Source organism: Theropithecus gelada, chromosome 14 (genome assembly GCF_003255815.1).
Source record: "Theropithecus gelada isolate Dixy chromosome 14, Tgel_1.0, whole genome shotgun sequence".
NCBI classification, from domain to species: Eukaryota; Metazoa; Chordata; class Mammalia; order Primates; family Cercopithecidae; genus Theropithecus; species Theropithecus gelada.
This window is the reverse complement of record NC_037682.1, coordinates 34,316,649-34,342,520: the sequence shown is the minus strand read 5'-3', so window position 1 is coordinate 34,342,520 and position 25,872 is coordinate 34,316,649. Positions and strand designations below refer to the sequence as shown.

The 25,872-nt window shown below is 37.8% G+C and overlaps 1 protein-coding gene across 2 annotated transcripts in view; it reads right to left on the bottom strand.

Moving 5' to 3' along the window:
- The window catches only part of LOC112606209, a 501,724-nt gene that overhangs the window by 66,497 nt on the left and 409,355 nt on the right, over positions 1 to 25,872 (bottom strand). For both annotated transcript variants that reach the window (XM_025356376.1, XM_025356377.1), the window contains 2 exons: positions 25,278 to 25,401; positions 2,890 to 3,071 (listed from right to left, as the gene is read on the bottom strand). In XM_025356376.1, the coding sequence (XP_025212161.1) occupies positions 2,890 to 3,071; positions 25,278 to 25,401 (306 nt within the window). The remainder of the gene's footprint in view (positions 1 to 2,889; positions 3,072 to 25,277; positions 25,402 to 25,872) is intronic.

Here is a 25,872-nt window from a genome sequence, read left to right as displayed (position 1 = left end):
AAATTTAAAATTTTTAAACTGAAAAATAAACAATGATGATCACAGAAAAAGATGCTTAATTTGAATATATATCTGCTCATAGTTTTAAGTTAGAAAACTATTTTGTGCATTTTTAGAATCTGTATATTTTATTAAATGAAATAGTTATCAAATACTTCATAATTAATCATTCATTCACTGCAAATGGTGATCAAATATAGCTAACCATTCATTCATTTAGTGGTCACTAATTTAAGGCCTATGTGGGCCCTTAATCATGTGGTTAACAAAGTGACTCTCTAATACCTTAAAACTTGATTCATCAGAACACAATGATCTATGATTGTAACATAGCAGATTGTACATCTGCTATGAATGAAGCATCCCTGTTCTCTGTCTCATGGATGAAACATAAGCAGATAATCATGAAACAGAATGGTAGGTGCTGTACTGGTGGAAGGCCCAGGGCTGGAGTAGTGGAGTACATAGCAGCCACAACTAACTCGAGAGGAGAGAGCATCTCATTCAGGGTCAATATTTGGAAAGGAAATCTAAACTCATTCTCAAAAGACTTTTATTATTCAAGTACATAGAAAGTGTTGGAAAGTGGTGGCGGGTGGTTTGAGAGTGGGAATAGGGGGAGTGTTGATAGGAAATAGAGCTAGAGAAATATGCAGGGATAGATCATAAAAGGCCTTACAAGCTCTATTAGGGAGCTCAAGTGAGTTCAGAGATCATAACTTACTAATAAGTAATACATATATTGTAATAATCTAAAATATAAAATTTACTTCAGAGCCTCATCTTGGGCCTTTCTTCTTAAAATTCCTTAAATACCACTTATAAAATTTTTATTGTTTAACTTACATTTCTGAGAGATGAAATTTGCCTGTGACACAAGAAAAATTATGAAGGTCTTAATTTATATGAACTCGACAGTCATTATTAACACTAATTGACAAGATCTTGTCACTCACTAGAGTAATAACTGACTAATTAATGAACAAATACTATTTGATTTTCCTTAGGCTTTGTAGATGAAAGAACTAATAACAACAACAAGAACTCCTCAAAACTATCTCCAGTAAATTACTAAATAGCTAAAGGACAGCATGTTACTAGAGCAAGATTTGGTTAAAGTATATCTATATTTCATCATTCTAGCATGATTTTGCTTGTAAAGACACTAAACAGCCCAACACTCCTTCTTCTTACAAATGAGTTTCAAGTTAATGAAAGTAATATATCCTTATATGTCAATAGAAGTTATTTCTTCTGGCAGATAGGTAACTTGTATTATTAAATACACTGAGGCACAGCAAGGGTTCTGCCTGGCACAACTCGAGGATGCCATTCATACAGATAACCATGGGAGCAGAGCTCTCTGAAGCTGGACAATGCAGCCATCCTGCAATGTAAGCCAAGACTTTCCATTTAAACCTTCTGTGAACCAGTACTTACATACAGCTCTGGTGTGGGTTGTCAGGGGGCGGTGTGGGGGAATGCTATTGATGATCTTATAGAACACTTTGTGAATCAGCAGAAAAATTAAACTATATGTAGTAAAGTTTTAGTGTTAAGTGTATGCCAGTGTATTTTAATTATTTGGGAGTAATTAATTCACGTGGTGAACTAAGTGACTCTAATACCTGAATACTTAATGAACTGGGACACACTGTTCCATGAACATAGCATATGGGCAGCACCGCGTTTCATATATTCTCTGCTAGAACAGTTGTCCAAATTTACCGTTTCAATCTCTTAAAATTTGTTTGGATTACCTGACTGAACTATGCATTTTAAAACATTGATGTGATAAGATAATATCTGTATGTAACTTTGAGCCACAATTAAAGATGCAAAACAAGAAAAAAAATGAATGTAGGAAGAAACAGAAATTTTGTGTTAACTTTGGGTGTTATTTTTGAAGAGTCATACATTACTTTAAGGACATTACCCTCACATTTTACATCTAGCAGAATGAGCTAATTATGAAATGTATGCGTCAAAGAATTCAATTTCAGGCTTGACTTTACTTTGAAGATTAATTTTTTACTTTATCATCCTTACAGGCAGTTCAGTGGTCAGCCAATCTGCATGTTACTCATTGTTCAGCGATGTATGAAGTATATTTAATCAATGTGAAGAAAGTAATACTAAGCTATTATCAGCAGCCTCAAATATTCTAAACATCTCAAAAGAAAGGTCAAGAGGTAATATCGCTGCTAATAATATGAGAAACAATGTGTTTAACTCATTCTTTACATCAGAGCTCTTCAATGATCTATGATGCCTTTTGTCATAAAATGAAAATACAGTGGGTGGTTTTTCTTCAATGTTGGAGAAAATATTGGCTATTGGGAAAATTTTATTCCAATAATAAGGTAAGCTAAAGTGTCAATAAACGCTTTCTAGGGTGATAAAGTTTTAAAATGTTATTCCAAGGAAGACTATAAATTATATAAAGTTATACTTTTGAGAACTATATTTGTTCATTAAATATTATAAAGATTTAAACATAATCGTGTATAATTTAACTTAAATAAGGAGTTACAAAATTATATTTAAGAAGGATGTTGAGTTCAATTATTTCAAGACACATTTATAAAATTCAAACAAAAATGCTAATTCAAATATACATTGATCATAGAACTTTTAAAAATAGAACTTTTAAAAATCAGAGCTACTCATTTCTAATCCATTAACTTCTGTATCAGCAGAGTTCAAATCAAATTCCTGATGAAGAAACTAAATGAGTCCTAGTCTCTGTTTTCATCTTCAAATATCAATATGAGAGCCCTTTTGCTAAATAAATACAGAATTCCCACAGAAAAACGTCCATAATGAAGAACACAAAAATCTGTAGAAACCAGAAAGTGTATTTAATAAGTATGAACAAGTTGTTCTTACTGTGTTTTCCATCCAGGTGAGATGTCTGGACCAAGGATAGTAAGGGATCTGTTTCTATTCTTGTCTCCATTCCGCAAAACTCTGAGTCGCACAGGGGCATATGGCTCCGTTGTCTTACAGATGGGTTTCTTCATGGGAGGACTGCTCGGAACAAGCAATCCTTGTATCGGCCAATCAAACTCCTTCAGAAAGAAATGACAAAAACATAATAATAAATATAGAAGAAGGGTCATGTCTAGATTTTAAAATATATTGAACACAGTTTATACCTTTAATCTCTCATTCATTCAACAAAAAGGTATTGGGGTACCTAAGATGTTCCAGACAATTCTAATTAATGTTTTTTGAAGAGGAAAGATAATTATTTTTAAAATTTCTGTAACAACCTGTGTTATGCTGCAAGATGAATGATTTATTCCCTCTCAGAGAAACATCATTCTCGAAAAACAGAACTTGGAATATTTTTGCTTACATGTTAAATATCTTTAATCAGCATGAAGAAGGAATGTGACAAAAGTGGTTTTCAAATAGCCTGAAATAATACTGCCTTAAACTAAATCTATTTGGCAAAAAAAGGAATATATTTGGAGAATATTGCAAAAATAATAATAATAATAATGAACATAAACACATTTCACATGTTTCAGTTGTAGAATTCAGTTCCTTTTTTATTCAGTTTGTATCTATTCATCCATAAAATCATTTATTGATTAATTGATGTATTCTTCAAATATTTTTGAATGTTTGCCATATATTCTGGCATATTATGCACTGAAAATAAAACTATGAACCACACAAGATACTCTTCCTCAAATAATTTTTAGAAGGTCTTCAGAAACTTACCTAAATATAGACTGGCAATTACAATAGTGCAAGTATGACGACAGGTTACAGGTGTGATGGGACCACATAGGAGGAGAACCTAACCTGAGTTTTCTTAAAATGTCGTAGAACTGACTCCTGAAGCCTTCGTAGGAGTTAATGCAGTAAAGGATTGGTAAAAAGAGGGGTAGACTTGAGGATTAATAGAATATGATGTTGGGGCAATAAAAGGAGGCAAGGGGGCTTCCAGGTTCACAGCTTGGGTAACTGGGTAGATGGTATTGCTGTTCACAGAGATAGACACTTGTGTGTGAAAGAAGAGTAAATGTGGGAAGGGATGATCAGTGATGATGCTGGGCAAGGTCCAAGTTTGTTCTTTCTTTTTTTTTTCTACTTTCATAAACAATTGTCCTGGCAGCATATCCTGTTAATCTGCAATGACCATCCTGTAAAATATCACTACTGCATGTAAGTGCAGATCTGCTTTTGTTTCTCTTCAGTTTGTCAGTTTGTCTTTCCCTTCACAGTAATGTACTGCTTTGATTACAATGTATTTTTATGTGGTAAGTCTTGATAACTGGTAGGGCAAAGATGCTCACCTTGTTTTTCTTTTTTTGGGAATTGGCTCTTGTTGGCCCTTTGCTATTTCATATACATTTAAGAATGAGGCTGGTTAGCTTTTTAAAAGTCTCTTTGGGATATAAGTGCTCTATATTGGGTTAAGAAATTTTTATTTTGCTAATATCTTTTCTTGAATTTATATTAAATCATATAAAGTTCTTTTTCCTTCATTTACTGAGATTTGCCTATATAACTAAACTCTCATCACTTATGTGTTAATTACATTAATTTTAAAAAATTTAAACTAATATTGCCTTCCTGGATAAATCAAAATTGCTCATGATGTATGATACTTTTTATAAATTGTTGAATTAAATGTGTTAATATTTTCTTTAAGATTTTTGCATGTACATTCATAAATCAAATTAACATATAATTTTCATTTATTACCTTCCACAAGATTTGGTATGAACCTTATGCTAACCTCATGAAATGAGTTGGAAAGTATTGCTTCTTGTGAGAAACACAGTCACCCATCCAAACCCAAAGAATGGACTTAGAGGCACAACATCCCACTGTTGTTAAGACTCCTGCCACAATTACAAGAGAGGTAAGGATTGAAGCTATCATGCCTTTCCATTTTCCAAACCAACCTTCTACCCAACATGTAAATGGGTCATCAATTCCAGCATTCTCTGACTGTTCATTGGCTAGAGTTATCGGCCCTTGAAAAGCTTTTGTGATGGTCCCATCTGGGGCAGTATTGTTAGGAATGAAAGTACAACATTTTCCTCCCAGCATAACACATACATCTCCTTTTTCTGCTAGTATCATGTCTTAACGCAAGCCTGTTTCCCAGGCCATTTGGCTGGTGGCATCAAATTGGCTAACCATCCCTTTGAGGGCATTCCAAGCATAACTGGTGAATCTCTGTTGATTATAGTAGATGTAGTTAATCCAATTCACACTCTTAATAGTTGATCACCAGAAGAGTGCTGACTCAAACCTAGCAGTTATTTGGTTTTGGGCCTTAAATTTATTAGGCGACACCCTATCAAGTCAACATATATATTGGGATCAAAAGAATTTGTCAAATCTCTCCGGATTCAGTGGCCATGTGTATTTTCAGGTATCTTGTGGAATGCCAGGGTGAATGGAATGGCCAGTTGGACTAAAGCACAAGTCCCGGTCCAATTGGATGGTAACAGGATATGGAGGTTCCTTTTCCCACAATATCACCAGCCTAGGGTATATGGAGAGCTGAGTAATTGCCATAGCTTGACTAACCAGTGACATTTAGGATGTAGGTACAAGTTGGGAGTTCTCCCATGGGCTTACTGAACTCTGACCCCTGCCTAGAGAGACAAGAGGAGTGGTTCATATTCCCTACAGAGAATGAGAGGATTGCTCAGGGATCCGACCTCTGTAATGTGGGAAAGAGCAATGACAGAGTCTTATAGGTCTCATTTCCCCAAGCATCCTTATCCTGGTATGGAGCCAACATGCAATGCATTCCTTTAGGATCGGTATTCTATCCTAGGGGAAACAGAACCACCTGTGCCTGAGGTTGTCCTGCAGCACACATGTAGCAGTTACTCTTGTTGAGGGTTTGTACCAAAAATTTGACCCTTTTGACCCAGGCATTCACATCCCTGTATGCTGTCTCAATTTCTAAGGTTTGCCTTAAATTCTTTACCTCAATTATTTTTACCCTTTTAGGGTCATTATTTGGCAAAGTGTTTATTAGGGTCTGGGTTTGGAGTAGTCCCAGGCAAATGGGAGGTTGAGTCCTTGATTAGTTTGAGAACAAATCACCCTAGGGGGTCTTTCCCTGTGTTGACAGCCCCTAATCCATATACCTGAGATGCCACTTGTGGTTCTTGGTCTGGAACAGCTGGATTGTCAATGGTGATGAGTATAGGATTGCATTCTAAATTCTGGCAGTTATTTGGCAGGGAGCGCTTGGCCCCTTGGACACATGTAGTTTATTCTTCAAGGGTCTCCAGTTCGGAGTTACTTACCCTATGTTTACTGTCCAACCCTGAAATTGGGTAGTCCACCATATGTTATCCTAGCTGGGGCAGAGTAATACCCTACTGTAACTTGTATCTGGTTCAGGGCAAAGATATTTATCTGCCTGCGAGAGCCATCTCTGGTTTTCTAAATTCCCACAAGGTAAAACCTGGCAGGCATCAAATCTTATAGTCTGGGATGCTACCGTCTTGGTTACATTAATCACCAACCTGATTGGGTAGGGAATAGTCCCCTGCCAGTTTCCATTTTGACCTTCTGTTCTTTGTATAGCAGCCCATCCCAGCCACATGAAGAATAAACTACATGTATCCAAGGGGCCACGGGCTCCCTGCCAAATAACTGCCAGATTTTAGAATGCAATCCTATACTCATCACCATTGACAATCCAGCTGTTCTAGACCAAGAACCAAAAGTAGCACCTCAGGTATATGGGTTAGGGGCTGTCAACACAGGGAAAGACCCCCTAGGGTGATTTGTTCACAATCCCACAACATTTTCCACCCAGGATAACACATACATCTCCTTTTTCTGCTAGTATCACGTCTTAATGCAGGCCTATTTCCCAGGCCACTCGGCTGGTGGCATCAAACTGGCTAACCATCCCTTTGAGGGCATTTTAAGTATAACTGATGAATCTCTCTTGATTATAATAGATGTAGTTAATCCAATTCACACTCCTAATAGTAGACCACCAGTAGAGTGCTGACTCAAACACAGCAGCTATTTGGTTTCGGGCCTGATTGGGTAGGGAGTACTCCCCTGCCAGTTTCCATTTTGACCTTCTGTTCTTTGTATAGCAGCCCATCCCAGCCACATGAAGAATAAACTACATGTGTCCAAGGGGCCAAAGGCTCCCTGCCAAATAACTGCCAGAATTTAGAATGTAATCCTATACTCATCACCACTGACAATCCAGCTGTTCTAGACCAAGAACCAAAAGTAGCACCTCAGGTATATGGGTTAGGGGCTGTCAACACAGGGAAAGAAACCCAGGGAACAAAAATATCATGTCTTGCGTTAAGACATGATACTAGCAGAAAAAGGAGATGTATGTGTTATGCTGAGTGGAAAATGTTGTGGGATTTTTTTCCCAACACAGGGAAAAAAACCCCCACAATATTTTGTTTTTTGTTTGAGATGGAGTCCCACTCTGTCACCCAGGCTGGAGTGCAATGGCGTGATCTCAGCTCACTGCAACCTCTGCCTCCCAGGTTCAAGCGATTCTCCTGCCTCAGCCTCCTGAGTAGCTGGGATTACAGGTGCGCACCACCACACCTGGCTAATTTTTGTATTTTTAGTAGAGATGGGGTTTCACCACGTTGGTCAGGCTGGTCTCGAACTCCTGACCTCGTGATCCGCCTGCCTCAGCCTCCCAAAGTGCTGGGATTACAGGCATGAGCCACTGTACCCGGTCCCATGTTTTCTTTTTACATTTTTCTCAGAGTTAACTTTAAGGGTTCCTCAGGTGACCTGTGCACTGGTCTTTTTCTCTCTCTTCCGGGGTCTATTTTACCAGTCCCTTGACTGTAGTATAGTCAGTCCACCCCATTCAGCTGTTTGCACAGCGGTCTCTGTGGTTGGGAACACTCGATAGGGACCTTCCCAGTTTGGGTGGAACTTGTCTTCTTTCCAAGTCTTAATCAGCACCAAGTCACCAGGCTGGAAGTGGCGAACCACAAATTTAAGAGGCAGAGTTTGAGTCAGAAGTCCTTTTAACCTGAGGGATGACAGGGTGGAGGATATGGCCAATATATAATTTCTTAAAAATTGGTCCTTGTTTTCCATAGTAGGAAGATCTATAGCCCTGTCCAAATATGGGAGTCCATATAATAACTCATAGACGGACAATCCCAAGTCTTTTCTTGGGGCTATCTTAATCCTAAGGAGTGCTACTGGGAGACATTTGGTTCAAAACATTTTAGTTTCTAAGATTAGTTTGGTGATACACTTTTTGAGAGTTTGATTTATTCTTTCTACCTTTCCAGAGGAAGGGGGATGCCAAGGAGTATGATAATCCCATCTAATTTGTAAACCTTCCATAATTTCCCTTAACACCCTTGAGGTAGCTTCCTTCCTAAACTCTTGGAGTTCAAAGAAATCATTCTCTTCTAACAAAGGGCAACCTGAAAGTTCAGGTTGTAAATCACAGATAAACAGCTTAAGCACAGAAAGGGAGAGGGGAAGACTCCTGGATTATCACCAAACTTCACACTCATACAACGGGCCCCAGTAAAAACAGTGGGCCTTAATAAGCACATTCCTTTCCCTTTAGGGACACTAAGGGAAGCTAAAAGCAGACTGGGGGAAGATGCCTGCAGCTGGTAGATGTCTGGGAACAAACACAGAAACTCTCTCTCCCAGGTAAGTGACACAAAGGAATATTTTATGGTGATATGTAGATTCTAATAGCCCATTTTTAATCAATCCCTCTATTGCTGGTGGGAGATCTTTTCTCCCTTCAATAGCAATGCGATATTGTTCCTGCAAACTACTTCTCATGGTTGTTTTAGTTCAATCTGTAAGGGTGTGATTTTTAGCCCTCCCCTGTTGCCTTCCCAACCCACACAAGGGGATTAACTTTTCTTTCCTCCTCCTCTGTTAGGAGGCCCATCATTACCTTTATTTGTCCTTCCTCTATTCCTAATCCTAAACCCAATCTCACAACTATGATTTTACCCAGGAGGTTAGTTCCTGCTTCAGAAACATGTAAGAGTGACCCCTCAACTTGTTGTGGTTCCAATGAACATTTTCTTAAATATCAGAACCTCAAATCCCTCCCCTCTTACCCCTGATAGTGTCAATTTTCCCTATTGGGTGGAGTTCTGCACCCCTTGGTTGGTGAATTAGGGAGGAGCGAGCCACACCAGTATTAACCCAAAGTGTCACTTTTCCTCCCTCAGGTCCCACCTCCAAATTTATCAAGGGTTCTTGGTGGGACCTACTCAGAAGGAACCCCTGACTTCCCCAGTCTTCATCAACGGTCATGATGAACGTGTCTTCTTTTCTTCTATTCAGGACATTCTCTCTAAAAATGCCCAGGCTTTCCACACTTGTAACATCCACTCATAGTCTTAGGAGCTTTTCCCTGCATTTCCCTTCTTTCTCTGTGTCGAAATCTGTCATTCCCTTGTCTCCTTCGAGGGAGATCTTGATCTAACCTTTTCCTGACTACCTCTTCCACAGTGGAAACCATGATTTTCGCTTTTTGTTTCTGCTTCTCTTCCTCTCTCCTTACAAAGACCTTCTGAGCTTCCCTCAGTAATTCCTCAATTGGTTTTGCATTCCATCCATCAATCTTCTGCAGTTTCTACTTTACCTTCCTTATGTAGCCCCCCAACCCTTCTGCAGCCTCACTGACAGCTGCCCCGGGTGGACTTACAGCCCCTCAGGAAAACAACAACAAAATCCTTAATGGTTATCTCATCCATTTACCCTTCCATAACCTGAATCCTTTCTACTGCCTGCTTACAAACAGCTACTTTGCTGTAGGCAAACCACTACTCTTCAAGCAGCCTAATCCTAAACTCTCCTCCACATTGCTTTCTCACTTGCATCTGCCAGTTCCTGGGCTCTGTCCCTCGTCAGTGGCCTCACTGCACCCTTTCCCTGCACCTCCTTGTTGCTTGAACCTCCAGAACCTTCCCTGAGCCCTGCCAACCTCTCCATATCCTCTCACTTCCTCTTGTACTCTTCCTTCCTTTTACATTATTTTTCTACCCAGTCTCACCTTCTGTGTCTCTCTTTGATCTGTCTTTTCCAGTCTCTCGTTCATTTTTCTTCTTCTATCTCTCTCTCTGTAATCTCCTGTTTCCTTTCTCCCTTACACTCAGTTTCTTCCTCTTTCTCTCTCTGAACACAAGCCAAGCCGTGCTGTGCCCTGGCTCCCTCCTGTCTGTCTGCAAAGACGGACAGCTCTGCTGAAACGACAAAGCTTCAGCAGCAGCTTTTATCAAAAGTTTTTAGCAGCCAGCTCTCACACACAGCTGTGCAGCTGGCTCTCCCCTGCCTTCAGGGTCAGCAACTTAACTCTTTCTGTCCCTCTCTGGCCCTCTACATTTGCTGTTTCCTTCCCCTTTCTCTAATTTTCCTTTCTTACTTTATCCCTTTTTCCCTTTCTTCTTTGAGGGGGACCATGGGGGCTAATTACTTGATCCAGCAGACAGCATAACCTATCTCTTCTTGTGAGGATGGGGTTTTATTATTCATATAGAGAATTAAAGCTTGACACACCCAATCCTCATCTGAGCCAAACTTAGGCTAAATGACTGAAGGCTTACTAATGGGGTCTTTGGGCCAGATAAAACAGCAATACTTTATCATTTTTTGTTTTTCCTTATTCCTGGTTTGGGGATTATTTCCCCAAGCCTGTAACATCCTTCCCTATGAATTATCTGCAGGGATATTGGAGGTGGCCACATTGGCTCCCTCCTTCCTTTGTTCCCTAGGCCTAGAATTTTTGCTTCCCATTTTCAGCTGGTCCTCATGTCTGAGTTTTCCTGTGTACTCAACCCCCTTCTTGGATGTTTCTTTCATACCCTGTGAATCAACTGCTTCGTCTGTCTCCAGCTGTTTCCCTCGCGGGATAATGGAACCACAGATTGGGACTCCACACTTGCTTTGTATCTAGGATATGTCTCAGACACACATACTCAACCTCCAAAAATGCCCAACCACCAAGGCAGTACGTATAGTCCAATTTTCCTACCTTGGCTCATGCACGAGGTTGCCTGGTTGCCGTGGTGCTTGCTATTCTCCCTGTGTTACCTCCACTGTCTCCTGAGTAACAGTCTCGGGTTTATCTATGGCTTCAGTGGGGAGCTGGGACACCTGGACACAGCAGGCCACCTAAATTGAGTGGGACACTTCTCCCCTCTTGGCTGGAGTCCCACTCCATGCAGGCACAGAGATCCTGGATGGGCCACCAGGTTGTGAGAAACACACTCACCCGTCCAAACCCAAAGAATGGACTTAGAGGCACAAAGAACTGCAAAAGTTAGACTTTTTAATAACAGTCTTGAAAGATCAGGTGTCTGGTGAGCAGGCACATTGGGGCAGTCACAACAGGTAATTTATCTCTCACCACACAAGTGCCTCTCCCAGTTCCTCACTGGTTGAGAACTATGGGGTTAAAATCTTCCCGAATGTTGCCTAAGTTTCATTATTCCCCTTATAAGGTTATAAACCATCCCTTTCCCCTCTTAATTAAGTTTCAATTTCCCAATAATGAAACTTTCTTCTCTTTAATGAGCTGACCCCACCTCTACATTTTGTTTGCTTATTGTGACCTTCTAGGTACATGAGCCCAGCAGTTTGTTACATTTGCAGGCTGGCTGCCAGTACTTAGATTTATCGTGTCTTGAAAATGGACCATTTAAAATGTTTTCTCACACTTCTTTTCTTATATTCTGAAATATTTGTTTCCTATGTTTAGTAGAATTTGTCAGTAAAACTATTAGATCATGAAATTATTTCTGTGTGGAAATTTTGACTATTGATTCTATTTTTTCTATGGTTATTGGACTATTTAGGCTTTCTGTCTCTTCTTGGGTCCATTTTGTTATATTACTTTTGTCCAGAAATTTGGCCATTTTATTTATTTAAGCTGCTATAAGCTTTAAGCTACTTTAAGCTATTATATTACAAAGTTACTTGTAATATTCTTTTATGATCTTCTGAATCGCTCAGTTTCTATATTCATATCTTTTATTCTTGAAACTGGCCCAGTTATCCCATAGAACTTATGTTAATTGTTTCTCTCAAATAAACATAGAAATTTACCCTTCCAGTCTTGAAACTTGAGAAAGTTACATTTGTCTTATCTGAGTTCCTTTCTCAGGAAGCCAACCATCAGGCCTCCCAGATAGCATCAAGGAATTAAAACATACCAGATCACTGTATCTGGACAATGAGATGCCAGACTCCCAGTTGTCATGATTGCCTAACCAACCGCCTGCTTCCTGTTGACCAATCCCTCTTCTTTACCTCTCCCTAGTTCCTGTTTTTCCATACATGGTTGTGTTTCTTTCCTGCTATATAAACCCCTAATTTTAATTGGCCAGGGAAATAGATTTGAAACTGATCTCCCATGTCCTTGGCTGCAGCCCAATTAAATGAGATTAAAGCCTTCCTCCCTGGCAATACTGGTTGTCTCAGTGATTGACTTTCTGTGTGGCAAGCAGCAGGACCTAGACTGAACCCCTGGAGTTTTGATAACATTTTTAATATTATTATTTTTTATCTTAATCAGTTTTGCCAATTATGTCGATTTTATTAATATTTTCAAAGAACCTAAATTTGACTTTGATGACTCTGGTTTATATGAATCATCTATTGTATCAGTTTCTGCTCTTATAATTTACTATTTCTTTCCTTCTAATTCTTTGACCTCATTCTGTCACCATTGGCAGAACAGATGCTTATCTCATTAATTTTTAGCCTCTTTTCCATTTTAATACAAGCATTTAGGGCTATAAATTTCCTTCAGGTATGCTTTAGCTGAATCTCACACCTTTTGCTTTGATTCTAAATATTTCCTTTTTAAAATTTTCATTATGCTTTCTTCTTTGTCTCACAAGTTAGTTAAAACATCTTTGTAAATTTCTAATATATAGTCTTATAAAATTATTTTAGCTATTTAGTTTTAACTTAATCCATCAGTAAAACATGCTTGCATTATTAGACTATATCAAGGACCCTATATCAAGGACTAACTACTTTTCATCACCTCCATTCCTACCATCGTGGTTCAAGAAATTATTTCTTCTCATTTAGAGAATGCAAAAGCCTTCTAACTGCTTATTCCTGTTTCTACCTCAACCCATTTTACTCTATTGTCATAATTATCCTATTTATCCTTAAGTCAGAGCATATCACTGCTCTGCTCCAGACCCTCCCATGGCTTTCTATCTCAGACTAAGAGCCTAAGGCCTTATAATGACCTGGAAGTCCCTGCATGATCAGTATCCCCTATTTTCTCTCTGACCTTATGCCCTGCTGCCCTCTCCCTCACTCACACTGCTTCTGTCATATTTTACCGCAGTGTCCCTTAAACACATCATCTAAGTTGTTTACATTTCCTGGCATGCTCTTTTCCTAGAGATCTGCTTGTTCTTCTGGTCTTTACTCAAATATTACCTCAATGAAGCCTTCCCTAGTCAATCTAAAATTTCCAAAGCTAGTAATTTTTAAAAGCTAGGACGACATACATTATTATATTAACTTACATTCCCTGAAAAGTTCTTGAATCTTGCAACTATATTGTAGAAAGTGTTTTAAATAAATTACAAACAAAGTTCTGAAAATTGTGAATATTACTGAAAAAGCATCTAATCATGATGCACAAATTTGTGAGATGAGTGCATAAATACCATTAATTGCACATTTAATTAGGAGAAAGCAGTATAAGTAAGTGTTTAAGAATCTGATGAGAAGAATGATTTCAGTTTAAACGTTTTTTCCTTTATATTTTCACTAGAATATTTTGCTTGGTAAACATGTTAACAACAGTAACAGACAATAAGGGTGACTTAACACAATTCTAAATAAGAAAAATTTGAACTAAAGAAGTTTTATTTTATTCTTAAACCTAACTGAGAATCTTTCACCAGTACACAAATAATATTGCAAGGCTAGACAATCAAGTGTTTATTTAGATAAGTGTCTGCTATCTATGAATGGAGCAACATGGGGCTGTTTTTTCTTATTATGGTTACTGAGAATAAATTATCAAAGGTTATGACAACCTCATTGTGTATTTTTATTTGAAATTGGCCTGTTGTATAAAGGGAAGTAGTGGGATGGAGTCACATAACTTCAATAAGTATGTTTGGGATTTGTCTATAACTATTCTACAGCGGAGATATTAAACAATTTAGTTGATGGAGAAAATCAACTTTTATACTAGTTTTAGTCATAAAAGATTATGAAGCAAGGACTGGGCAGGTGACAGAGATGGTGAGGGAATCTCATTAGAAAATTACTGTTGCATTGAAGTCTTGGTGTAAAATAGCTAATATATCTCTCTTTCTTTCTGAACCATGGCAGGGAAAGGCAAAAGAAACAAGATTCTCTGGCCGGGCGCGGTGGCTCAAGCCTGTAATCCCAGCACTTTGGGAGGCCGAGACGGGCGGATCACGAGGTCAGGAGATCGAGACCATCCTGGCTAACACAGTGAAACCCCGTCTCTACTAAAAATACAAAAAATTAGCCGGGCGTAGTGGCGGCGCCTGTAGTCCCAGCTACTCGGGAGGCTGAGGCAGGAGAATGGCGTAAACCCGGGAGGCGGAGCTTGCAGTGAGCCGAGATCTCGCCACTGCACTCCAGCCTGGGGGCAACAGAGTGAGACTCCGCCTCAAAAAAAAAAAAAAAAAAAAAAGAAACAAGATTCTCCTTCATGCTTTGTCTGATACATGTCAATTCACAGATTTAGGGTGTGGAAATGTTTTTTTCAATATCTCAAGTATGCTATATTTCTGATGAACATATCTGAAGTGTGCTGTCTTAGCTCCTAGCTATTTCTACATTTTCTCACTTCCAATTTGTCCCATGACAAGTGATAGCATCTGCAGACATTGGCTCTGGCACTACTGAAATACTGCTGTCTTTGGATGGCTTCCTCTACTTTCCAGTAAGATGAAGGAAGCCCAAGAGTCTTCCCCTTTTAGTGTGAGGCATCACAGAAATCCAATTAAATGAGATTAAAAAGTTAACCTGGGTTTCAAAACTTTACAAATGCTAAGTACTACTGCTGCTTCTTCCTTTAAGCTGCTTTAATTCTTGTTCTGGTGTTTCAGGCACTTTCATTCTGTCCTTCATAGACATAGAGAAATATGGTGTTGGGATAATGAAGGACAACAAAAAGTACAGATATGTAATTAAACTGACTGGAGTGCTGGTTCTTCTCCCTCCAATTTCTCAGTTGGAATTCTTATGTTCCCATTCATGTCTTTATTGGTTTTCTGTGTGTTCACACTGCTCTATTTCACAGCTCCACTGTTAGGAGATCCTAGATGAGCTATGGTGCTCCCTTAAATTGATCATTCTTTTTCTTTTTCATCTCTCTCTCATAACAGAGACAGCATGTGTTTGTTTTGGGAGTCCAGCTCTTAACCAGCAATCTAAGTTTCATAGCTATATTCGTCCTCCTTTATCTATTTGCTATTAACAATATAATATATTCTTCAATGTTCTCTCCTGAGCCTTCCCATGTCTCCTTTTTCCCCCCTCTTTACTCTGGTAGTTACTTATTACATCTCTCAACAGAGTAATACACTTTTAACTTTCTTCTGTCTGGCACGGCCCATCCAAATGGGTATATTTTAATTTAGATATTTTAAAATAACTATCCAACAGCTCATTCCAAAATCTTACATCTTTTTAATCTTACTTTTTACCACAATTTCTTCCTTGAATATGAAAATCCATTGCTCCTTACCTTTAAGTGTTTAGAAGCACAATTTCTCAATTCACAACTTTTCTCCCACGGAGTGAGAAAATAACTTGAGTTCCTCTAATTTTTTTCCAGTGAACTTAGTCACAAAAGAAACCAAAAGAATTTATTAATCTTGGTTTTCAATAAAGCTTTACTATATTTTAAAAATACTGATATCCCTAGATATATTAAATGCTATTTGTTCATAAAAATATTATCAATTGCCTTTTAGTATGAATAATTTTTAAAAGTGAGGACAGCATGAAATCAGTTCTCAAAGCAGCTGTCACCACTGAGAGGTACCTCTTTGGTATTAATGCAGTTTGAGACATTACCAAGATAATTCCATATTTCTATATTGTTCATACTTCCTTAAATCTTCCATTAGTCATTCTATTTTGAAAGCTTCTCGTTAAGGAACTAAGAGAATTAGAGTCTCACTCAGGGTGTTGTTAGATAGTTTTCCTAGATTTAGTATTTTTACTTAATTTTCAGGCCCATTTAGACAGTCAGCCCAGTTGATCTTTCTTCATAGTGGCGTTATAACTAAATAAACTGGCTCAATGAATAGCCTTGATTTCTGGGACACCAAACTTTTTCTGTGAGTTGCTTCTCTCTCCCTTCCTTCTCCTTTATTCATCAACTCTGTCTCCTTCCTTTTCTGGTTTCTTCCTTGTTGACTCATAGCTTATACTTCTTAATCTGTAAGCTTCACAAAGTTAGGAACCATGTCTATCTCCTTCCTTACTCTGTCTGCATCGCCTAAATATATAATAAATAATGGTCAAATAAATAGTAAAACTGGAAACTTAAATCTGGTATAAAATTATTATTTATGCTTATGGTACCCAAAGTATTCTGAATGCCACAATATGAATGTCGCATTTCCTAATCAAAGTTTATTTATATGGAAAGCTTTCCAACCAAAATATGAATTGCATGTAACTGTTCACTGAAATAGAGCTTGTTTTGCTAAAAAAAATCAATTGCCTGAAAATAGGACTGGAAGAAAATATGGTTCCTTCAAATAAGATGGATTCAGACTTTAAGTGAAATACACTGTACTTAATTTTAAAAGAGCTATCTGAGTTTCCCTGCTTGGTAAGTATTCTCTTCTCTTCCTGAGACATTTCAAGAAGTAGGAGGACCGTTAGACTGAGTCATTTTGAAATACATGGTCAACTTGTCTATCTTTAGCTACTATAGTGCCTTAGTTCTTTCCTTTCAGTTTACAAGTAAGGGCCAGAATTTTGTTGGGGTACAGTAACTTATCTACTCCACACAAAAGCTATGGTTCTGTTTGAATAGCCTAGAGAACTTTGGAGTAGTTTGTATTCATGCCTAAGATCATGTAATTGTCAAATCAAAGACCATCAACAAAAATGTCTTTTTATGGGGGCAGGGGAGGGAGTCTCATTCTGTCTCCCAGGTTGGAGTGCAGTGGCCCGATCTCGGCTCACTGCAACCTCTGCCTCCTGGGTTCAAGCAATTCTCCTGCCTCAGCCTCCTCAGTAGCTGGGACTACAGGCATCTGCCACTATGTCCGGCTAATTTTTGTGTTTTTAGTAGAGACGGGGTTTCACCATGTTGGTCAGGCTCGTCTCAAACTCCTGACCTCGTGATCCGCCCGCCTCAGCCTCCGAAAGTGCTGAGATTACAGGCGTGAGCCATCGCTCCTGGCCAAAAATGTCATTTTTAAGGTAAATATTAAAATGAATTTTGGGCCGGACACGGTGGATCACGCCTGTAATCCCAGCACTTTGGGAGGCCGAGACGGGCGGATCACGAGGTCAGGAGATCGAGACCATCCTGGCTAACATGGTGAAACCCCGTGTCTACTAAAAATACAAAAAATTAGCCGGGCGCAGTGGCGGGCGCCTATAGTCCCAGCTCCACGGGAGGCTGAGACAGAAGAATGGCGTGAACCCGGGAGGCGGAGCTTGCAGTGAGCCGAGATTGTGCCACTGCACTCCCGCCTGGGCGACAGAATGAGGCTCTGTCTCAAAAAAAATAAATAAATAAAAAATAAAAATAAATAAATAAACAAAAGGAACTTTGTTCACTTAGGTTTTGTGATATAATTACCATTAATCACTTAAATCAATTAATTAACTGAATTACTTGTACTTTTATGCCAAGTTAAATATATGTATGCACAATATTGGTCAGGTGCAGTGGCTCATGCCTGCAATTCCAGCACTTTGGGAAGCTGAAGCAGGTGGATCACTTGAGGTCAGGAGTTCAAGACCAACCTGACCAACATAGTGAAACCCCATCCCTATTAAAAATAAAAAATTATCCAGGTGTGGTGGCACATGCCTGTAATCCCAGCTACTTGGGAGGCAGAGGCAGGAGAATCGCTTGAACCTAGGAGGCAGAGGTTGCAATGAGCCAAGATCATGCCATTGCACTTCAGCCAGGGTAACAAGAGCGAAACTCCATCTCAAAAATCTATCTATCTATCTATCTATCTATCTATCTATCTATCTATCTATTTATCTATCTATCCATCCATCCATCCATCCATAGAGCGATAGATATGCACAATCTATGAAATTTGTAATAATTATATTTTTTTCTCTTTCCCTACATAAGAAAGTCTCTTCTTGTGAGGCATCTCTATTCACTGTCCATCCATTAGGTGGGTGGGAAGCTTGATATTCCAACTAGAAGTGTCCCAGTTTCTGCCTATTTAAAACAGCCTCTTTTTTTGTTCATGTTTTAGCTCTGTCCTTTTGACTACCTATTCAATCAAATTGAAGGTTCAAACTTCTTTTTTTTTTTTTTTATTATTATACTTTGAGTTCTAGGGTACATGTGCATAACGTGCAGGTTTGTTACATATGTATACTTGTGCCATGTTGCTGTGCTGCACCCATCAACTCGTCAGCACCCATCAACTCGTCATTTACATCAGGTATAACTCCCAATGCAATCCCTCCCCCCTCCCCCCTCCCCATGATAGGCCCCAATGTGTGATGTTCCCCTTCCCGAGTCCAAGTGTTCTCATTGTTCAGTTCCCACCTATGAGTGAGAACATGCGGTGTTTGGTTTTCTGTTCTTGTGATAGTTTGCTAGGAACTTCTTAACAGGACTGTTGTTTTCTTTCAAAGATACACTTTTCCCCCTGAAGATGGTTTCAGAGTTCAGATGAAAGCTCAATAAATCATATACCATTGGGAAAGAGGTCCACAGTGTCCATATTTAGGTACTTGTGATGTCCTGGATTCTCAGAGGCCTCTAAGGACATGCCTCTTGCCCTCTCTGGCTACTAGACAACCTGCTGGCACCTGCTTACCACCAGCAGAGGTGTACGTTATCCTGCCTGATCTCTGCTTTTAGCCTCATCCTCCTTGAACCTCTGTAGAAAAATCAGTGCAACTCACAGTCTTTTTTCTTGGCTCATGCTGGGCCTGCTTGTCTCTCTATGCCACCCCTTCACTCTTGGCTCCATGTTGGCCCTCAAACCCTGAGGTTCAAACATGAATTCATACAGCCACTGGCTTAGGCTGTCCAGCACAAGGCTTCTGCTATTTTGAAGAACTCTTTTTTTTTTAAAAAAAAAAAAAACAAAAAACAAAACTCAGTTTTCCAGAATGCTGCTTCACTACAGTCTAAGTTTAAGAACATCTTTAGGGGCCAAAGCAATGACTTCTTGGCTTCAGACTCCATCTGTTCATTATCAAAAGTGCTGCAATTCATTGATTCAATCAGTGAGAAAGCACAAGGGATCCGGATTTTTAAGAGGAAAGAATAAAAACTTGGTTGAGACCAGAAAATATGACAAAATGGACAAGTTGATTGACTCTCTGCTGCAAACAACTAAAAAGTCAGGATAAATTATTTCTAAAAAATCTTTTAGACTGTGCCATTGACCTAGAAATAAAATAATACATACTAGAGATCCAGAGAGATAAGCAGAATGCTGAACCTAGCTTTTATCTGAATGGAATTTGATCTTGCAGAGAAAGGGCTCAGGAAACAAATTCCAGAGGTCAGCCAAGGAAAAAGATCTAATAGGAGACCATCTCCCTTCATAAAACAAGAATCACAACAGGCTAAATTTCACTGAAAAGGTAAACCATAAATAATACTTTTCCAGGATGTTGCAAGTAAAACGGACTATCTCAAACATTTTCACTGTGTGAAGAAAAATAATCATTGGGGATTCATATCACAGGTTGATCCTTGGAGTTTAAATAATATTAGACAAAGATGAAGAGAAAATTAATAATCTGGAAGAAAAATGTCTGAAAATATGATGCAAAAGTGTATCATAAAGATACAAAGAGATAAAAAATATTAAAGAGGAGTTAAGAGGCATGGAAGTCAAAATAAGAAGGTCTTGTGTGCACCTGATCAGATTTCTATAAAGAACAGAGTGAAGCATTACCTGACTTGAAAATATACTACAAAGCTATAGTAACCAAAATAGCATGGTACTGGCATAAAAACACATAGACTAAAAGAATAGACTAGATAGCCCATAAATAAATTCATGCATTTACAGTGAACTCATTTTTGTCAAATATGCTAAGGACATACCCTGGGAAAAGGACACCTTCTTCAATAAATGGTGCTAGGGGAAAATGGATATCCATAAACAGAAGAATGAAACTAGACCCCTACTTCTCAACATATGCAAACATAAACTCAAAATGAATTAAATTCTCAAATCTAAGATGTAAACTTATGAAACTATTAGAAGAAAACATTAAGAAGTAACTTCAGGACAAGAATAGTCTGGGAAGAATTTCTTGAGTAATACCACAAAATCACAGGAAACCAAAGCAAAAATGAAAACATGGGATCATGTCAAGCTAAAAAAGCTTCTGCACAGCAAAAGAAACAAGCAACAAAGTAGAGAGACAACCCACAGAATGGAAGAAAATATTTGCAAATGACACATCTGAGAAGGGACTAATAACTAGAATGCATAAGAAGTTCAAACAATAGGAAAAAATATCAAATAACCTAACAAAAAAATGGGCAAAAGAGCTGAACAGACATTTCCTTTGAAAACTGGCATGAGACAAGTATGCCCTCTCTCACCACTCCTATTCAACATAGTATTGGAAGTGGCTGGCCCAGGGCAATCAGGCAACAGGAAGAAATAAAGGGTATTAAAATAGGAAGAGAGGAAGTCAAATTGTCTCTGTTTGCAGATAACATGATTGTATATTTAGAAAACCCCATCGTCTCAGCCCAAAATCTCCTTAAGCTGATAAGCAACCTCTGCAAAGTCTTAGGATACAAAATCTATGTGCAAAAATCACAAGCATTCTTATACACCAATAATAGATAAACAGAGAGCCAAATCATAAGTGAACTCCCATTCACAATTGCTACTAAGAGAATAAAATACCTAGGAATGCAATTTACAAGGGATGTGAAGAACCTCTTCAAGGAGAACTACAAACCACTGCTCAAGGAAATAAGAGAGGACACAAACAAATGGAAAAACATTCCATGCTCATTGATAGAAAGAATCAAAATCATGAAAATTATAAAAGTAATTTATAGATTCAATGCTCTCCCCATCAAGCTACCATTGACTTTCTTCACAGAAGTAGAAAAAACTACTTTAAATTTCATATGGAACCAAAAAAAGAGCCCTCATAGCCAAGACAATCCTAAGCAAAAAGAACAAAGCTGGAGGCATCATGCTACCTGACTGCAAACTATACTACAAGGCAACGGTAACCAAAACAGCATGGAACTGATACCACAACAGATATATAGACCAATGGAACAGAACAGAGACCTCAGAAATAACACCACACATCTACAACCATCTGATTTTTGACAAACCTGACAAAAATAAGCAATGGGGAAAGGATTCCCTATTTAATAAACGGTGTTGGGAAAACTGGCTAGCAATATATAGAAAACTGAAACTGGACCCCTTCCTCACCCCTTATACAAAAATTAACTCAAGATGGATTAAAGACTTAAACTTAAGACCTAACACCATAAAAACCCTAGAAGAAAACCTAGGCAATATCATTCAGGACATAGGCATGGGCAAAGACTTCATGACTAAAACACCAAAAGCAATGCAACAAAAGCCAAAATAGACAAATGGGTTCTAATTAAACTAAAGAGCTTCTGTAAAGCAAAAGAAACTATCATTAGAGTGAACAGGCAACCTACAGAATGGGAGAACATTTTTGCAATCTATTCACTGACAAAAGGCTAATATCCAGAATCTACAAAGAACTTAAACAAATTTACAAGAAAAAAGCAAACAACCCCATCAAAAAGCGGGTGAAGGATATGAACAGATACTTCTCAAAAGAAGACATTTATGCAGCCAACAAATATATGAAATAAAGTTCATCATCACTGGTCATTAGAGAAATGCATATCAAAACCACAATGAGATACCATCTCATGCCAGTTAGAATGGCAATCGTTAAAAAGTCAGGAAACAACAGATGCTGGAGAGGATGTGGAGAAATAGGAATGCTTTTACACTGTTGGTGGGAGTGTAAATTAGTTCAACCATTGTGGAAGACATTGTGGTGATTCCTCAAGGATCTAGAACCAGAAATACCATCTGACCCAGCAATCCCATTACTGGGTATATACCCAAAGAATTATAAATCATTCTACTATAAAGACACATGCATATGTATGTTTACTGCGGCACGGTTCACAATAGCAAAGACTTGAAACCAACCCAAATGCCCATCAATGATAGACTGAATAAAGAAAATGTGGCACATATACACCATGGAATACTATGCATCTATAAAAAAGGATGAGTTCTTGTCCTTTGCAGGGACATGGATGAAGCTGGAAACCATCATTCTCATCACACAAACCATAGAACAGAAAACCAAACACCATATGTTCTCACTTATAAGTGGGAGTTGAACAATGGGAACAGATGGACACAGGGAGGGGAACATCACACACTGGGGCCTGTCGGGGGGTGGGTGGCTAGGGGAGGGATAGCATTAGGAGAAATACCTAATGTAGATGATGGGTTGATGGGTACAGAAACCACCATGGCACGTGTATATGCATTTAACAAACCTGGACGTTGTGCACATGTACCCTAGAACTTAAAGTGTAATGTAAAAAAAACAAAACAAAAACAAAAACAAAAAAAAACAAAAAAAAACGGGCAAAAGAGCTGAATAGACATTTCTTAAAAGAAGACATACAAATGGCAAACAAGTATATGTAAAAATGCTCAATATCACTAATCATCAGAGAAATGAAAATCAAAACTGCAATGAAGTATCATCTCACCCCAGTTAAAATGAATTTTATCCAAAAGAAAGACAATAATGAATGCTGGTGAGAATAAGAAGAAAGAGAAACCTTTTCTCCCACCAACCCTACACTGTTGGTGGGAATGTAAATTAGTACAGCCATTATGGAAACAGTGTGGAGGTTCCTCTAAAAACTAAAAATAGAACTACCATATGTTCCAGTAATACCACTACTGTATATACTTGCAAAAGAAAGGAAATCAATACATCAAGGAAATGTCTGCATTCCCTTGTTTATTGCAGCACTATTCAGCACTATTCATAATAGGCAAAATATAGAATCAACCTAAGTATTCATCAACAGATGAATGGATAAAGAAAATGTTGAATGTATACACAATGAAATATTTCAGCCATAAAAAAGAATGCAGTCCTGTCATTTGTAACAACACAGATGGCGCTGGAGGACATTTTGTTAAGTAAAATAAGCCAAGCACAAAAAGACAAATATTGCACGTTTTCACTCACACATAGGAGCAAAAAAATAAATAAAATTTTACTCATGGAGATAGAGACTAGAATGATGGTTGCCAGAGGCTGGGAAGGGTAGTGGGGAGGAGCAAATAAAGGGAGGTTATTTAATAGGTACAAACCTACAGTTTAGATAGAATGCATAAGATCTAGTAGTCAGTAGCATGATAGAATGACTAAACAACAATTTATTGTATATTTTTAAATAACCAAAATAGTAGAAATGGAATGTTCCTAAAGCAAAGAAATGATAAATGCTTGAGGTGATGGATACTCTAATTACGCTGATTTTATCACTACACACTATGTGATATGCCTGTATCAAAATATCACATGTATCTCATAAATTATGTATAACTATGATGTATCCATAATAATTATAAATAAATTTTTAAAGAAAAAATAAGGGAGTGGGAGAATATAAGAGAGAAAATATTTGAAGAGTTGATAGGTAATAATTTTCCAGAAATTCTGTGAGATGCCAATCCACAGATTCAAGAACCCCAAAGAATCTTAGAATCTGAAGGATGATAAATAAAAAGAAATCTGCTCCCAGATACATTGTGCTGAAACTGTAGAATACCAGAAAGGAGAGAAGATATTAAAACCAACCAGAGAAAAAAGATAGATACCTACACGGGAATACATTTAGAGTGATAGCTGACCTCTCCATAACGACAATGGAAAGAAGTCCGTGATGATGTATTTGCTTTGCTATGTGAAAATACCTTATGTGAATGAGGGCAAAATAAAGACATTTTCAGATAAGTAAAAATGAGAAGAGCTTGCTGACAGTAACTAAAAGAAGGTTGTATTCAGCTAAAATAAAGTAGCCCAGGTGGAAGGACTGGAAGGTAAGAAGAAATTATAACCAGAAAGATGAAAAATTGGGGATAACTCTAAAAATGATCTAATGGAAAATTATTAAAATATAAAATTACACTATATTATAATAATAGCATATAAGTCACAAATCATATGATTGGATTATATGAGAGAAGAAAGCAACAAATTAAAATATTTGTTAACTTTAGACTTTGATCATTTAGGTATGCAAGCTAAAATGTTCAGAAATAAACAGAATGAAAATAGAGGGTATAATTTCCAAACTAGTTGACAGGGAAAATGTAATGAGAAAAAAAATTGGTCTAAAAGAACACAAGAATGGGGTGAGGAGAAAAAACAGAAAAGCCAGGACAAATAGAAAGCACATAATAATCCAAATACAATGCACACTTGTAATTGCAACACATAGAAAAGACCAAATACTTTACAGACAAAAATTGCCAGATAAAATTTTTAAATGAACTATATGCTGATTACTGGGAGCCCCTCTAAAACAGAAGAACATATAAACACAGAAAGGAAAGGGTGGAAGGAAGATATACTAGGAAAATAATAACCAAAAGAAAGTTGGAATGTTTCTATTAGTACTGGATAAATGAGACTTTTACTAGAGCTAGTGACAGTTTCTACATAATAATAGAAGTTTTAATTCACCAGGGAGATAGAATATTTTGAACACGTGTGTGCCTGAGAATTAAATCTCAAAATATATGAAGCAATATTTGACAGATTACAAGAAAAAATTGATAAGTTCATCTCCATAATGGGAGACTTAAACACATCTTTCTAATTAATTGATAGAACAACAGAATTAGCAAGTTTGATACCTTGCACCTAACAGCTGCAATTCAAAAGCTATATGGAAGTTGTCAGGAACTTGACCACACAACTGGGCCTTAAAGTAAGTCTCAATGACCATCTCTTAAGCTAAGCAACACAACCTCATTAAGTTGGCCACTGGGAAGGACAGGCCACATGTAGGTAAGCTTGTTCCACAGAGGATTTTCAACTCTGGAATGTTTCCACTGCCCTGGCTTACTGGTTCCTTCATGTTTTATGGCCCACCTAAAACAAAAGATAAAAATACAAAAAGAAATTTAGCAAGGTTAAATATCCCTTTAAAATATTCATTTTATTCATTGAGTACTTACTATATACTAGGCAAAAACTCAGTTTGAATTAAAAACCCAAATCTGAAATTTTGCTGTGTAAAGAAACACAATTGAGAGTAACTCACTAAAAAATAATAAATTTTAAAATCAGGAGAGCATTAAGGTAAAATTGGCAATGTTATTGCTAGACAACTGTATTTGAGGCAAAAGGTAAAGTAGAATAACAGTCCTTTTATAATAACAATGACATAAATAACAATATTAACATAAAAATCAAGCAAAACTTTAGATAGTAAAAGAGAAGTTAACTGACATACAGTTATTGTCGGATACATTATTAAAAGACCAACAGATTATAAAGTACCAGATTTTTTTAAAGTAAAAAATAAGAACATAAAATATCTGACTGCTATAACTAATAAAT